Below are 15,042 nucleotides of genomic sequence, written 5' to 3'. Positions count from 1 at the left end.
CACTCCTTGAGTGTCCTTCTTGGACTGGTCCCCAATGTAAGGGTTGTGTTCAGAACTGCATACAACATAAAACCCGAGGAATACATGAACTATAAATCCAACCACTTTATCCTTTAGGCTATAAAAGACCACCTCAGATTGATTTATTAAAAAAAAAAACATTTTCAAACCACACTATTATATCAGATGAAGATAAGGCAAGTGCACAGTTCTTTAGTGCTTGATTTCAATTTAGCCTCCTAACTTAATTTCAACTATAGCATAGTTTTAATCGCTTTAAAATTATATATGTTAGGTGAAAACAACAAAGTGGCCTGCAGCAACTGCATGCCCTAAAAGATGGCACTTGATGTGAATTGGTCGTCCTGGAGTTGTAAAGAGATTTCGGTAACCCCCCTCAAAAAAACAAAAACAAACACATCGTCAGATTCATAAACCAAACTGAAGTTCCTGTGGTGAAGGAGCATTTGATGTTTCTGGGTGAGCAGATATAAAGCGCCACAGTCAAAATATTTTTTCCTTGCACCTGACGAATCCTCCGAAGATCCATGTCTCATGAATTTGTATTTCATTCCTGAATACACAACAGATGACAATAACATCCTCGTCGTGTTCCAGACAAGGCAAATGAAAAAGCCATGAGAAAATGCGCTCATGAAGAGAATTTGTCAGACAGGCAGCCAGGGAGGAAACCGCAGAGCTCTCTGGCTTTCTGTCTCTCATCGTTTGTCAATGCGCCGCAGATGTTGCTCTTCTCAGGAATTCAGAGATAAGGAAGACATTCGTTTGATCTTCCAACAGACTGACAAAATCGTCTTTCCGTTTGGAGCGGCACGGGAGTGGCACAACCCAGCTCCCTTCGGTTGCAAGGTAATAGGCGTCCCCCACCACCTCCACCACATCCGCCCACACCTATGATAGATCTGCGCTGTGGGGGCGGTAGTGGGGGAAGGGCAGTTTCGCAGATCCGCTCCACCCGCTTGGCCTTGTTGTCTTTTCCAGTTGCCTCGTCCCAAAACTCTCGCCTCTGCCAGAAAGTCAATATGTGCTCGAGGAAGCTCAGTGGTATTTAGAGCCTTCTGCACTCATTCACACCTAAGAGGTGGCCTCACCTCGCGCAACTTGACAGTGCCACGGTTCAGAGGAGATGTGGTCATTTCCAGTGACTTAGCGGGCAACCAGGCGAACACGCACAAACACACTGGAGATGCACACGCGAGCACCGCTTCAGAGACAGGAAGAGAAAATTGGCCCCGGAAGAAAGGCGGTAAGGATAAAAGGGCTCTGCGGACAAGTCTAAGAGAAAGGATTAAATATTGATGCATCGACTGCAGCTTGGATCCCGTTGAGTGTCATTCTGTCTGCACGACAGTGATTGAAAAGGTCGCTTTCCCGTAAAACCCTGAATCACCTTTTTTTATACCTCTGTGGTGCAGAGGGTTGTCCTTGTATTCCATTTGTTTCTTCCGGCATACTGCATCCTGCATACAGTCCTGATCACTCAGTAAGCAGATGGTTGGACAAAAAATGGGTGAGCAAAGAGGCCAAAGACTGCGTTCATCATCAGGACGGCAGATTTCTATCTCCCAGGCAGAAGAGAACTGGCAAAGTGCACCAAAAGTTGCCGCCAGCTGGAGTCTGAACCAACTGGCTGGAGCTGCGACTATCAGAGTGGCGTGCACAGGAACCACATGCCTTGGATGTATCCAGGAAAGATGTTTGCAAAGGAGAACAAAGCTCTTGATTACAAAAGCAGCCCGGCAGGGTCATGTGTTACTTTAAAAAAATATATATATATCATTCCAAAGAAACACATTATGTAGGTACAGCAGGTAATGTGTAGATTCAGTCAACCAAAAAGAAGTGCGAACGCCCATTTCTGCTCCAACTGTCATAGACATATTCACATCGCCTTTGATCCACTCTCTGTGTTCATTATGTACATTTTTTCAACACATTCTAAACATCCAGACAAAACGTGGCTGTGAGAATACATATATATTTGGTCCTCTCCTCTTCATCCTCTACCTCCTCCCCCTTGGTCAAATCATCCGTCGTCATGGGCTCCGCTTCCACTGCTACGCTGATGACATCCAACTATACATCTCAACTGAATCTCTCACCAATTTAACCCAAAGACTTCCACCTCAACACCGACAACTCCACCTTGGCCCCCTCCACCCACTGCCGGGAACCTTGGAATCATCTTCGACCTCAACCTCTCCTTTGACCAACACATCAAACATATCACCAAAACAGCCTTCTTTCACCTGAAGAACACTTCCCGCCTCCGCTTCTCACTCTCTTTCCCTGCCGCTGAAACCTTGATCCACGCCTTCATCACATCCCGCATTGACGACAGCAATAGCATCCTCTACGGCACAACCTCCAAACTTCTCAACAAACTCCAATTCATCCAAAACTCTGCAGCACGCCTCCTCACTCACACCCGCTCTCGTGGCTCCCTGTCCTACAACATATTGACTTCAAAATCCTCCTACTCACCCACAAAGCCCTACATAACCAGGCCCCTCCCTTGCTCACTGACCTCCTTCACCCTTACACCCCTTCCCGCAGCCTCCGTTCCGCCAACGCCAATTTTCTCACCATTCCCAAGACCAAGCACGAAACCTGGGGGGACCGTGCCTTCTCTGTTGCTGCCCCCACCCTCTGGAACTCACTGCCAACTTACATCCGTGACTGTACTGACCGGCCATCATTCAAATCACTGCTCAAAACACATCTCTTCCGTACTGCTTTTAATATTTAATTACTGTTACTTCTTAGCTACAATTGTTACTCACCTCCCTGTTTTCTCTTATTTTACTCCACATCCTTGATTTATTTGTTGGTATACTTTTAAGTATTTCAACTGCAAATTTTATTCTGATGTGTTTTAACTTTTTATTAATATTTTCTTTTATGTGAAGTGTCTTTAAGCGCTCTATAAAAAAAACATGCATTCCTATCTACGCATTTGTGTCCTTGTGCAAGACACTTTACCCACATTGCCATTAATGTGAGTGAGTGTCGGGTGGTGGTGGGAGGGCTGTTCAGCGCAGATTGGCAGCCACGCTTCTGTCAGTCTGCCCCAAGGCAGCTGTGGCTGCACATGTAGTTTGTCACCACCAGAATGAATGTAGTGGGAATGAATAATGATTTCATTGTGAGAGCTCTGGGTGCCTTGAAAAGCATGTTATACACCCAAGCCATTATTATTGTTAGAATTAAGGAATGAAACGTTTTAGATAATAAATTAACTGGTGAGTGTAGTTTTTTCTCTCACTCTCATGCAGAATTGTGGCTTCTTTGTGATTACATGATATCCTGCTCTTTTCTTTACCTCCTCACCAATGACAGCACCAACTTTAGGACATTGGTAACAGAAGTAGTATATGCCCGAATTCATGGATTTGTAAGATAGGGACAATATAATATATACCAGACCAATAGCGCAAGTATCTAGCAAGGTGACAAGGTTCACCCCATTGCTATTCTAGATTGTGAGCTGTTCAGCAGCAACAGGTCCGGGTTCTCATTTGGGGAATCGCTGTCTCCTGCCTAGTTGAACAGCCCACTCTGACCTCGGCTACTTTACAGGCAGACTAACATGCTCAGCCATCTGTTCGCCGCTGTTGGCATCATGATCTGTCGCGTTGCCCTACTGTGAAAAGACCCCAGGGGACGTCATCAGCACCACTGCATGACTAACCTGCTGACCCGCTCGCACGCACGAGTGCACGCACGCACACACAAACACATGCACACACTAATAAAATGCACAGTGTATTAAAATTATCGCACATACAGAGTCTGTCTATCACAATCCAAGCTGCTCTTTGCAGCTGTTGTTGTGCAATAAACACTCCAATACACACAACGTAACACACCATAGTCACATCACAAAGGCGGGACTTGATCGTAAGTTGCAACAAAAGTTTTTTAAATCTGATTTTAGCTCTCGGACAAAGATATGAAACAGACATGAGGGGCGTATTTGGAGATGAGATTAGCTTTAGAAGAACACAATGAGAGAATTTCGCAAAAAGCCAAAGCAGCCAAGACTCTTATTAGTGTTGGAAGTCTTACAATTGTTACTATGATCACAGTTTTTAGAACGGTGACTGAAACTCGACAAAGCCTTCATGAGAAGACAAAAAATTGGGTTTATGTAAGAGAGGATCCACATATGAAGCTGGGCCACTTTCATTCACAATGTTGCAAAGAGTATTTAACAACAAGATAATAAAGCACGGAAATTATTATTGCATAAAAATATTGTAATGCAAAAACCAACACTCAAGTATGGATGGGCTGGCTTTGGCTCGATTCTTCTAGTAGCTGCACAGTGATGACACGCTTCACACATCTTATAGAATAAGAAGATAATCTCATAATAATTTCTCATGTCGTTGGCTAGCTATAATTTGACAAATGCAATTTTTCAAATTTCATTCTGGTAACACATTAAGGAAATGGAATGGAAATTAGTAGTATTCTACATCACTCCAAAACACATGATCATGACGGCCGGTCACAATCCTTTTAACCATTTCTGGCAAAAGCTAATAAGGTTTCAGGAGAAATGGTGATCCATTAAGTGATACTTAAAGACGGATAATATCATTTAACATTCATTAGGGTCTTGCAGTTGGGTGGTGTAGGGTCGGGGTTATTACTGAAGAGTCTTTCCAATAATATGCAGCCGCCATCCTCCATACATCAGAGTCAAGGAGGTGAGAGGAGTGATAAAGGTTTTACAGTGAGAGCTTTATTTACTGTCTCTTTTAATCTGAGACACCAAAGACGCTGCAAGCTTTTTTTGTACAGCATTTAAAATGGTCAGCTTTATGACAGACAAAAGAAACCATGACCATAAGCTTGAATAAAAGCTGAAAAACTGAGAAGGTTGGCTGAGGTTTTCTTCTTTCTCTTATATTTTCAAATCATACATTCCTTATATTACAGTCCTTTGCCACTTCCTCTTTATGGTTCCTCACTGGAAACAAAATACATAGTTGCCCAGGCAACAGACAACTCGGCAAGTTGTCAAAGGATAAGGTAAGTCATACTTTTCCATGAATGAGCCTGATCCCGTCACAGAGGACGGTATCTGTTGTTAGTCCTACTGCGGAACTTGTAAATTGTCACAGTGAGTCTGCACGAACAGCGCGCCAACACGTGATTTTGGTATTTTCTGTGCCAGAACGTGTCACAGAAATTAAAAAGAGAAGCCAATGTTAGTTAGTCTTAGTTATTTTTCTCTTTGACAATCCCACCACTTTTTTCCATTCCGACGCACCACAATGCCTCACACGTCTAAACAAGATGTATGGTTTAACCTGAATCTGTAAAACTAAGACAAATGAAAACATGTGACCTGTAAATGTGTTTGAAGTCAGTCACATCTAATCATAATCTCAATATGTACTCCTTTTTTTATTACTGATAATCATTCTGCGCAGACATGATTGTTTTTGTGGCTACTACTGGTTCTCTTTGCAAGGAGCTGCTTTTTTTATTCTCAATTGAGAAACTGACAAAGCATTAATTTTCATGGGCGTTTAAGTGATGGGCCTATGCAAGCGCTACGTGACAAAAATGGCCACGGGGGGAAACGACGGGCTGCATACAAATCAGTCTCAGGCTTTAAATTTATGTTTTCTGGCCTCCCTCTGCCTGTGTGTCAGAACAAAGCTGCGGGGTGCAAATGAGAGCTTACAAAAAAAAAAAAAAAAAAAAAAAAAAAAGGAGCCAGAGCTATGAGGCTCCATAAAAAATAGAAAATAAGCCTTTTATTTGACGTAAGATATATCTCTCACCAGGTCAGCTTGTGTGAAATTTTATCTGTGGCATTTATTGCGTTGAAAAATAGGTAGGTTAGGGGGTGTTTTTTTTTGGCAGAGCCCATCACTGAGTCATCGCCAAGCTGTCTACTTGCATCGACGTAGCACTTTCAGTTTGCGTCGTCTCAGCTTGGCAGCTCTGGCGGAGGCGGCAGCCAAGGCAGAGCCACTGTTATTTCAGATCACACGGCTCGCAATCAGTCACGCAAAGAGGACGTTTCAGGTTAGGCCATACATTTTACAAGCACCTGACTATAAATGGAATGATGGCGAAATATGCTGCGTTCGGCTGCCAAGAATGGCCACGTATTCATTTTTTTTTACGGCAGAACTAGCGGGTTAACCGCCGAGGTTGGCAGACAGACAGCGACGTGGGGATTTCCGTCGGCCAGCTTTGCTCTGGAGTGCTGAACTTGACCAAACACAAGGACAGGACACGTTGGATGTTTTGGAGATGAAGCCAGAGAGGCCAAAATAAGATGAGGGACAGCAAAGATATGGTGAGAAAGATGCTGAGGTTGGAGCTGGCAGGCAGGAGGTCTGGCAGAGGACCAGAGAGGAGATTTATGGATGTGATATGAAGTTAATTCGTGTGAAAGAAGAGGGCGCAGAGGTTTAGAGCGTTAGGGCGGAAAAATCCAGAGGGTAAATACACAAAGTTGCACGATGGAACAACACAAGGAGCCGCTGACAGATGGACTATGACAGGACGTCGCTTGGCACATGAGAAAGAACAAGAGCCGTTCCCATCTCTGCCGTGGCCACCGAGGTGTTCACAGCCACTAATTTGACTGGTGGCAAACGTATGATGGCAATGGAAATGATGAGCACTTGATGAGCTAACGCATGAGAGAAGGACGGGAAGTTGTTGGAGGCGCTGGCAGGTAAACACGCAGCCAAAGAACTGGGAGTGAAAGCGGAGAGACGGCGAGGCGAGGCCAGTTGAGGTGGAGGCAGAATATTTGGAGAACCGACAAATATCCAGATCAGGACATCGGGGCAGATGTCAAGGCGACGGCCATCCAGAGAGAAGTCCAGCTGCACCGCGCTGTTTAGACTGACACGACACGACCCGAGCAGCACATTTAGTTGCACGCTTTAGTTGCAGAGGCTGGCGGCTCCAGAGATGTGCTCGGCTCTCAAGTGAAACAGAATTCTTTTAAAGGTCAAAGCCAACATACTGGAGAGAAAATGAGAGATGAAAGGAGGATTCCATTTCAAGACACTTGAATTTCTGAAAAGTCAGATATGGAGAAAAAAAACTAGTTGTAAATAAGGATTTTTTTTTCTTTTTTCTTTTAATAAAATACACAGGGTACCATGAATTCCATGGTCACGGAATCGCAAACTGGAACTGGAGCTCCAGAATCGAATAGCGCTCCCCAAAAGTAGTTGACTTTTGACCATTAAATCTCACAAAATTGAACAATACTTGAATAAAATTCAGTTTTGAGGAGAAAGAGGAACATTTTAATCCGAGGACACAATTCAATGGAAAAAAAAAAAAAAAAACAGCAAAATACAGAGGCACGCATTTTTCAAACAACTTCTATGCAACAATACAAATTTAACTGCATGCCTAAATGAAAAATGTAGACCACTTGCACTCTAAACACTGTGTGAGAAAGCAGCGGAAACGCTGTCCTGCCCTTTCATCATAAAAAGCACAAAATATTTAAAAATGTATTTTGGAATAAAAAATAAAACAGAAATTGGAACAGATTCCATGGAACTGTCAGTATATCCACTGGCTGTGCTAAGATCAGAGGGCTAAATGGGGCAGTAGCTGAATGGTTTGAATGCACTCGCTGCTTCCCTTTATTCATTCCAACAGCGGACACACAAAATCAGTGGAATCCAGGGTGTATTTCTATTACTCTGACAGTTTTCAGTGGCCTCTTATGGATTCATCAGCTTTTCTTGCAGAATCTTTTGTCGTGGCTGCTCTGCAGTTCTACCACCTTCAAAGCTGCACCTGCATTTTACTTTGCTGAGTGTGTGTCTTTTGTATCCCTGCTTGGAAAACCTCAGCAGAGACCCATTTTTGGGGCACAAAGTTCCTAGTCTGGATAAGACTGGCTTGGTTTCTCCCTTAGTGGGCAATTTTACTGCATAAAAGATTCATTTAAAGCCCTTTGAAGCATTATATTAGTCCAGTGGACATTGGAACAAAGAGACGAGAAACAATTGAGGATTGTGAAACAAACTACACAGAGGCCACGTTTTAAAGTAGATGACACTAACTGCGTTTCCCTTATCCTTAATTGTGCATGCTATAAAAAAAACTGGTAATGGAAACACCTAAACTTCAAAAAAGAAAGTATCGCTGAAAGATTTTTACTCTCTCATGAGGTGGTTTTGTCAGACAAATTGATAAAGAGGTATATCGCAAAAGTGCCATGGAAACCCTTTTTTCGCATTTACACGTCACCGGACATGACACATTGGGGTCAGGTGACCACGTCACGTCAAGCGAAAATGGCGCGTTATGTTTGGACGGCGGAGGAGACGGAATAATTTTAACAAGAAATCAAAGAGAAAAATACGACAACCATTCTTGTCAGCAAACAAACGGAAACAAACGGAAACAAACAAAAGCAAACGCAAGTCTCGCAAAATCTCGCGGAACTACATTTTATGAGCAGTGCGACTTATGCGCTTCAATTCACTGCAAATCGCAATTGTGTTTTTTTGAAATTTGAGAAATATCGCTGATGAGACGCATTTTTTCTGAATCGTGCCTGTTTGTTAAATGTGAAGTGGATTACGCTTGTTTTAAGTTGGTGACCTGTGATGTATTGTAATATGGTTACTGCTTTAATGGTGTAAAAAAAGTAAAAGGGGGGCATGTTTCCACCAACTCGGCCCTATAGAGCAAACTGGGGCAAATCTGAAGCTTTGTTCCATTAGAAGCCGGTGCAGTTGCTTGGCAACATTGACACACTAGTGTTTCGGAACACGCTAATGTCACTTGGCAAGTGAAGCAAATGACTTCTCATGAAGGGTCGCATCGCATTTACATGCTGACGTGTGGCCAGCTGACACTTCAGCCGCTGGTCAGCTGACGTCTACAGTCACTCAGACCCCCTGATGAGCTGACAGCAACAAGTCCAGCGACAACAGCGAGAGTCAGCGGGTGAGATATTTCTGAGTAGCCGCTCATCAGCGCGGGCAGTTCGATAAGGCCACCAGCTGCTGATTGAATTGAGAATTGTGGATCAATAATTGTTTCTGGAAACAGGCTTATTATGACCTCGCCTAAAACCAACGTATGTCACAATTTTTCTTTGGCGCCGAAGAGACCTTAACAGCTGGTTAAGACACAAACTGGCAGACATGAAGACTGCGGGATACATAAGTAGATGGTCATGTGACACCAAATCAAGTCAAGACAATCTGACTGTTGCTATTTTAGCTAAATAACAGTTCCTGCGTTTACAGCACATTTACAACAACATAAAGAAGTTATTAGTCTTCGCGTTTTCCATCGTCCTAAACAGGAGAGAGCTTTTTGCAAGCACATCGCACGATACGGAAAATCCCAGAGGAAAGGATGGATTTCTGGGTGAATCTTCGTAAACTTAAGGAACTGGAAACTGAGCGTCAGATCCTCCCAGATATCAAAGCAGTCACTCTATTTGGGGCAGCACATCCCTTGTGTCTGAACTGGGTGTATACATATTTTTTTAGCGCAACCAAAAGGAATCACGACGGCAGCAAAGTCATCGACAAAGAGAAATGGTGCACAAACTGCCACTGTTGGGGATTTTGTGATCTGTTTTCAGATGCAGAGCGACGGGGTGACAGTAACGGATGACAGAGGCTGCGGAAAGCCATCAACAACACGTCTGTCCTGTTTTAGCCAATCGGCAGCCGGCTCCGGTTGTAGTCTCGCTGTGGACTCCACAACCTGCGTTTAAAGTGGATTGTTTTTATAAAGCAGGCACACGTTTGCTTGATAAATTGACGCAGTTGCAGCCTCGGAACCAGACTTGATAGATTTTCTCGTAAGCGTCAACGCGCGGAGCTCGTTAACTATTCCACACACACAACACACACAGAGCACCACGCCAAACTGCAGGCACTCGTGAAGCGCAAGGCTGCGTAAAACGGCAACGCGGGGTTCTGTCGTAAAAACACAAGAGCAACGTTTCTTGACATTTACGACGTCCCCAGCTCTTTGGACGAGCGATTAAGAGGAAAATTCTAATTTCCCAGCAGAATCAAAGTGGTTTGTTGTCCTGGCAGTGGAGTTCATTTAATTGATGTGTGTGATTTATCCATACCAGTGACACAGATCCGGTTTGCTCTGGGAAAAATGGTTCTTTTAGTCACTGTGGCCCGGAGCACGAAAATTGCTGTGACTTACTGCTGCTGCACTGGAACACTTCACATTTCACAATGGTCTTCTTGATTGTTCGTGCGTGTGTGTGTGTGTGTGTGTGTGTGTGTGTGTGTGTGTGTGTGTGTGTGTGTGTGTGTGTGTGTGTGTGTGTTGTGTGTGCCGGTGTTAAACATTCACAATGTGCCCACTCAAACCACCAGGATGACTTAGTGCGTCGTCCCTGGAGGAGGCTGCAGGAGGCTTTTCTTTTCATGTGAGGAGCAGCAACAGTCAGGCTTCGCTCCCCTTGAATCTGCAGCACTTTAAATCCTCGGCCTTCGAAGCGACGGCGCCGCGGTTTTAGCGGTAAACAAAGGTGGAGTCCATCGAGCAGCTCCCATGTTGTCAGGGCGGGAGGCGTGTGGAAAGCACATTTTCACAAGGCCAGATTTTGCACAGAATATTTTCTTCTTCGAAGCGAAGCACATTAACACCTTAACCAGCATGAAATGTGAAGGTGAGGGCGTTCCACTGTAAAATTAAAGTCGCTATATGTGAGATTGAGTTTAACTGGTTTGAGGAAAATCAATTTTTGTTGCAGAACTTGGTGTGTGTGTGTGTGAGTGTATTGTTGTTGTTGTCGTTGTCCTGCTACTTGTTTACTCGGCAGGCCAGTGCCAATGAAATGCTGTGGGAGTATCACTGGGTTTGAAAATCATCATCGTAACCCGACAGACAGGATGGAAAGTCTGACACTTCAATTCTGTGTGAAGGAAATAGAAAATAAGGATGTTTTTGAAGGTTTTCTATCAGACAAAGTTTGAAAGAATTTAAACGGCACAATTGCCAAGGCGTTAAAAAAAAAGGGGGGCTGTGTGTCATTTAGCGTTTCCATAAAATGCTGAGCGAAGTTTGAAAATTCACTTTTAAAAATGAAAGAAATGAAAGAGCAATTGCCGGGTTTTCTTTAAGTGATTTGATGTAAATTGGCAAGGCCACCCAACATGTTAAGGGCGGCCCTACTGTTTGTGTCAGCGGAGGAAGAGGCAGAGGCAGAGGCCAAGGCAACACTTTGGTCGCTTCTTCTATTGAGTCGGATCGGTTGATTCTAATGGCCATGTTTCTCTGACCTTCAAAAGGGAAGAAAACCGCTTCGAGCGGGTCGTACAAACTTTTATGTGAATAAGAGGCGGTTGTTTCAGAGGCTCGTCTCTCCATAAAATTTCTAATGCAATTTTTCCCTCCTGTAACCTCTAAGACTAACAGACACAGTGTGTCTAACACTCTGTTATTCATTCTCAACCAAATTGTGAACAAATGAGGAGGCTCTTCCTCCAAACATATTGCCCTAAAACCTATTTTGCAAGGGACCGGGATATGCCTTGTTCACTGCCAGGGGATGGCTGTGCTAGCAGCATTCAAACGCAACATTTGGGCTCATAATGGATTCTTGATATTACAAGACGAGCAGATTCTCAGGGAATGTCTCCGTGAAAGCCTTTGGTAGCCTTTATAGCTCGAAGCCAACGCGCTCAGAAAAGCGGGAAAACTCCTAAAAAATCTCATTCGAGCGCTCGTTCGGCTCCGTTCAGTCGGCGAGGAAGAAAAAACCTCCCTGTATTTACTTCTGCCTCATTATCTCATTTTCTTCTTGAGGGATGAGTCGCGCGAGGAGAGATGAGCTGTGGGAGACGCCTGCATCTGTGCACCTCATCCCGTTTAGCCACGTCAGATGGCGCTACCCGCGCTGCCGCTGAGGCTCCCCGAGCAGAAGGGAATAAGATTGGGAACCCTTGTGTGTGGCGGAAAAAAAAGGGGGATGGAGGTGGGCAGCAGCTGTATTATTCAGACACACGCTAGTTCAATAAACAGGAAAAAAGCAACGGCGCTCGTCGTATTTGGGTCACAGTGCCCTTCAGCGCGACAGGCACGCAGGCGCACTCCCCAATCTGGCTGCTAGATCTCGGCACGGACGGTCGTCTTCGCGAGCCCCGTTTGTCTTTGTGTTTACATCCATCTTTATTTGTTTGTTTTTTTGCTTATCTTATTTATTCAAAAGCTAAACATTTGCAAAGTCTTTTTGCCTCGGCTTTGCGCTTCTTTTCTCCTCAGAGACGCAGATGTGATGTTCACATGTTTTTTCCAAAATCATTTTTTCATCTATATATATATATATATATATATATAAATCCAGCGTTGAGGTTGCACCCATCCAGAGGCAGACAGCATTTATCATCAATCAGCCAAACACTCCTTACAGGAAAATTGCACCACAATTACTGGCACAGGCAGAATGTGGGTGTGTGTGGGAGAGTGGGAGAAGGTGTGTACCATGAGACTGGTCCTCCATGTGTCCCAGAGTTTCAATCTGCTCCACCAGGTCGTTTGAGTTCCACTGACTCATGCCCAGCAAGATGGCGCTCTTCCCCTCCATGACATCTGCTGACACACACACACGCACACACAGTAAGACATTGCAGCTTCAAGAGAAAAAAAACAAATACACGCCAACGGTCGTAAATGATTTTTTTTTTTTTTTTTTTTAAAAAAGGTCTCGTCAATCGCGCTCATTGCAGATGGAGAAGCAGCATGCTCCTGAATCTGGAACGGCAGATATTTGTGTCTCTCCCGCGCCGCCATCCTTCCTCAGCTGCTGTTATCGCCCATCTCGGTCGCCCCGCTGACGTTTGGTGATTAGCAGATAACGAGCCGCAGTTTTTCGTGCGGCAGCGAGTCGCCGCCGCCGCAGCTTTTAGAAAAGAGTGTGGTATCTTTGCTTTACAAAAGAAAAAAAAAAAAACCCAACAGTGTTTACTTTGATCATCGCTCTCAGACATTGTCTGCATATTTGAATAAGGGCAAGAAAATATTTCCTTTCCCTGACCTGGGAATTCATTCCGAGGCATGACAATGTAAAGGATCCATATTATGTAAAATCACTTATATAGACTATTGAGACTGTTAGGTACTCAGAAAAAAAAAAAAAAAAAGTTGTCTGTAGCACTTTCAAAATATTGAAAGTGTTCTGTCTCTGTGTATTAGATCAGAATATAACTGTATATTCTGCTTTCATTGTCTGAGATTGTTTGCCTCACAGGATTTGGGCTGGATTACAGTGGCAATGATCCATTTCAGTATTTCAGTATCTGTTTGTCTGGGGAGATCATTGACAAGATAGAGGGGCTATTATTGTTTAAAGAAGACACGGCATGGGAGCTTAACAATGCTTTTCCTGCTTTTCGACAAGCGTCATTTCCCTCCCTTCAAAGGATTCGACTAACAGCATCGACGTCACAATGAAAATGAAATCCAACGCGCCAGGTGCTCTCTGCAAGTCTCAGCAGCCCGTCCGGTACGGGCTGGGTAGAGACAGGATGAGTCATTCTGAAGGAAAAGTCTCCACCTGACAGACAGACCACTCCTTCCTCTCGCAGACGCCCCCGCAGCCCAGGCAGCTCCGACACAGGCTGTCCGAGCGGATCGCACAGCAGACCGTCTGACGGCCACTGTTTGTCTCACACCCATATTTCCCAACCCAACACACACCTCTACCTACAAGGCCCTTTATAAAAGAAAATCACTGCCTGTGGAATACCAAACTGTTAAATGACGCTGACGAACAACTCGCTCCTTCCAAACGCGCGCCAACAAGCGCGAAGGGGGCAACAACGGGGGAGAAACACGTCTCGGCTCTGAACAAAGCGAGGCGAGATGTGAGGAATGCCTGTGTTTGCAGAGGAGCGAGGCTGCAGAGCCAAGCCTTTACAGCGAAACCCCCCTTGAAACCAGGCAGGCTCGTGAGTCACAGAGAGAGAGGGAGGGGAGAGATATAGGGAGGGAGAGCTGAGCTGAGACGCTCGCAGCCAAAACAGAAGCTGAATTAAAAACAACCCGTACACTGCAAAATGACAATCTGCTAAGGGAAAAAAAAAAAAAAAAAAACAGGCCCGGCGGCTAAAATATGAAAGAAAAAAAAGTGAAAAGCGCATTACAATAGGTGAAGAAGAAAACCCAATCCAATGTAGATGCTGCGTTCGCAGCTTCAGGAAGACAGGGAGGGGAGGGGTGGGGGGTGGGGGGGGACACACATGAAATAGCTGCACAAGACGTGCCTGCAGCTCACAGATCCCCAGGGAGCGGGAAGAGCCTTGGCAGCATCCTTCAGCCTGTCACTTTGTCACTTGACGGTGAGGAAGTGTCACGGCAGAAGACAAAAGCAGGGATGCTGCGATTGTTAAACGGTGACAAAATAACCCCCCCCGGGGTTCTGAATCCTCCGTCAACTCCTGTGTGTGTGTTTTTTTTTTTCAAGCAATTTCATATATTCCTTGAACCCCCGTCGGCCTCGGCGTCAGGGCCCCGGCCGCTAATTCTGGATTCAACTGAGACAATTTCAACTTCCGATGACGCCCGAAAAATGAGACAAAGAACCCCGGGGGGGGGGGGGGGTATTATTCCGCAGAGCGGCGCAAACGCATTTGGCCTGTCAGGTGAGGAGGGCGGAGGAGATGGATGACGCGGGGAAGCGGCGCGGCGAGGCGGAGCAGAATCTGCCATCAGACAGACGCGAGTGACGAGACTCGGCTGGGGAACTTCTTTCATGAAACTCCAGTGTTTGTTTACATGGCTGATGCACATGTGAGAGTTGAGGGGGCGTGGAGGGAGGGGGGGGGGGCGGCGCCGATTTAAAGATCGACAGACATTTGTCTGGTTCAGAATATAAACAACTTTTGTTCCCGGTCCTGTTTTTAATCGCCACACAGGGAAACAATTTCTGAACACCTTTAAAAAAAAAAAAAAAAATCCATCACTGCACAGCCTTGGACTTCTTTTTTTTTTTTTTTTTTTAAACGAGCAGAGTTGGTTCTATTA

At 44.9% G+C, this 15,042-nt stretch overlaps 1 protein-coding gene across 2 annotated transcripts in view; it reads right to left on the bottom strand.

Moving 5' to 3' along the window:
• The window catches only part of pitpnm3 (PITPNM family member 3), a 77,492-nt gene that overhangs the window by 37,730 nt on the left and 24,720 nt on the right, over positions 1 to 15,042 (bottom strand). The window contains exon 3 of one of the 2 annotated variants that reach the window (XM_076036344.1): positions 12,502 to 12,612. In XM_076036344.1, the coding sequence (XP_075892459.1) occupies positions 12,502 to 12,612 (111 nt within the window). The remainder of the gene's footprint in view (positions 1 to 12,501; positions 12,613 to 15,042) is intronic. The other variant, XM_076036345.1, reaches the window with a different exon arrangement.

Source organism: Nelusetta ayraudi, unplaced genomic scaffold (genome assembly GCF_046127955.1).
Source record: "Nelusetta ayraudi isolate G7.1 ecotype Tasmania unplaced genomic scaffold, CSIRO-AGI_Nayr_v1 ptg000048l, whole genome shotgun sequence".
Classification (NCBI taxonomy): Eukaryota; Metazoa; Chordata; class Actinopteri; order Tetraodontiformes; family Monacanthidae; genus Nelusetta; species Nelusetta ayraudi.
The sequence above is the reverse complement of the archived record's forward strand: the minus strand, read 5'-3'. Positions and strand labels throughout refer to the sequence as shown.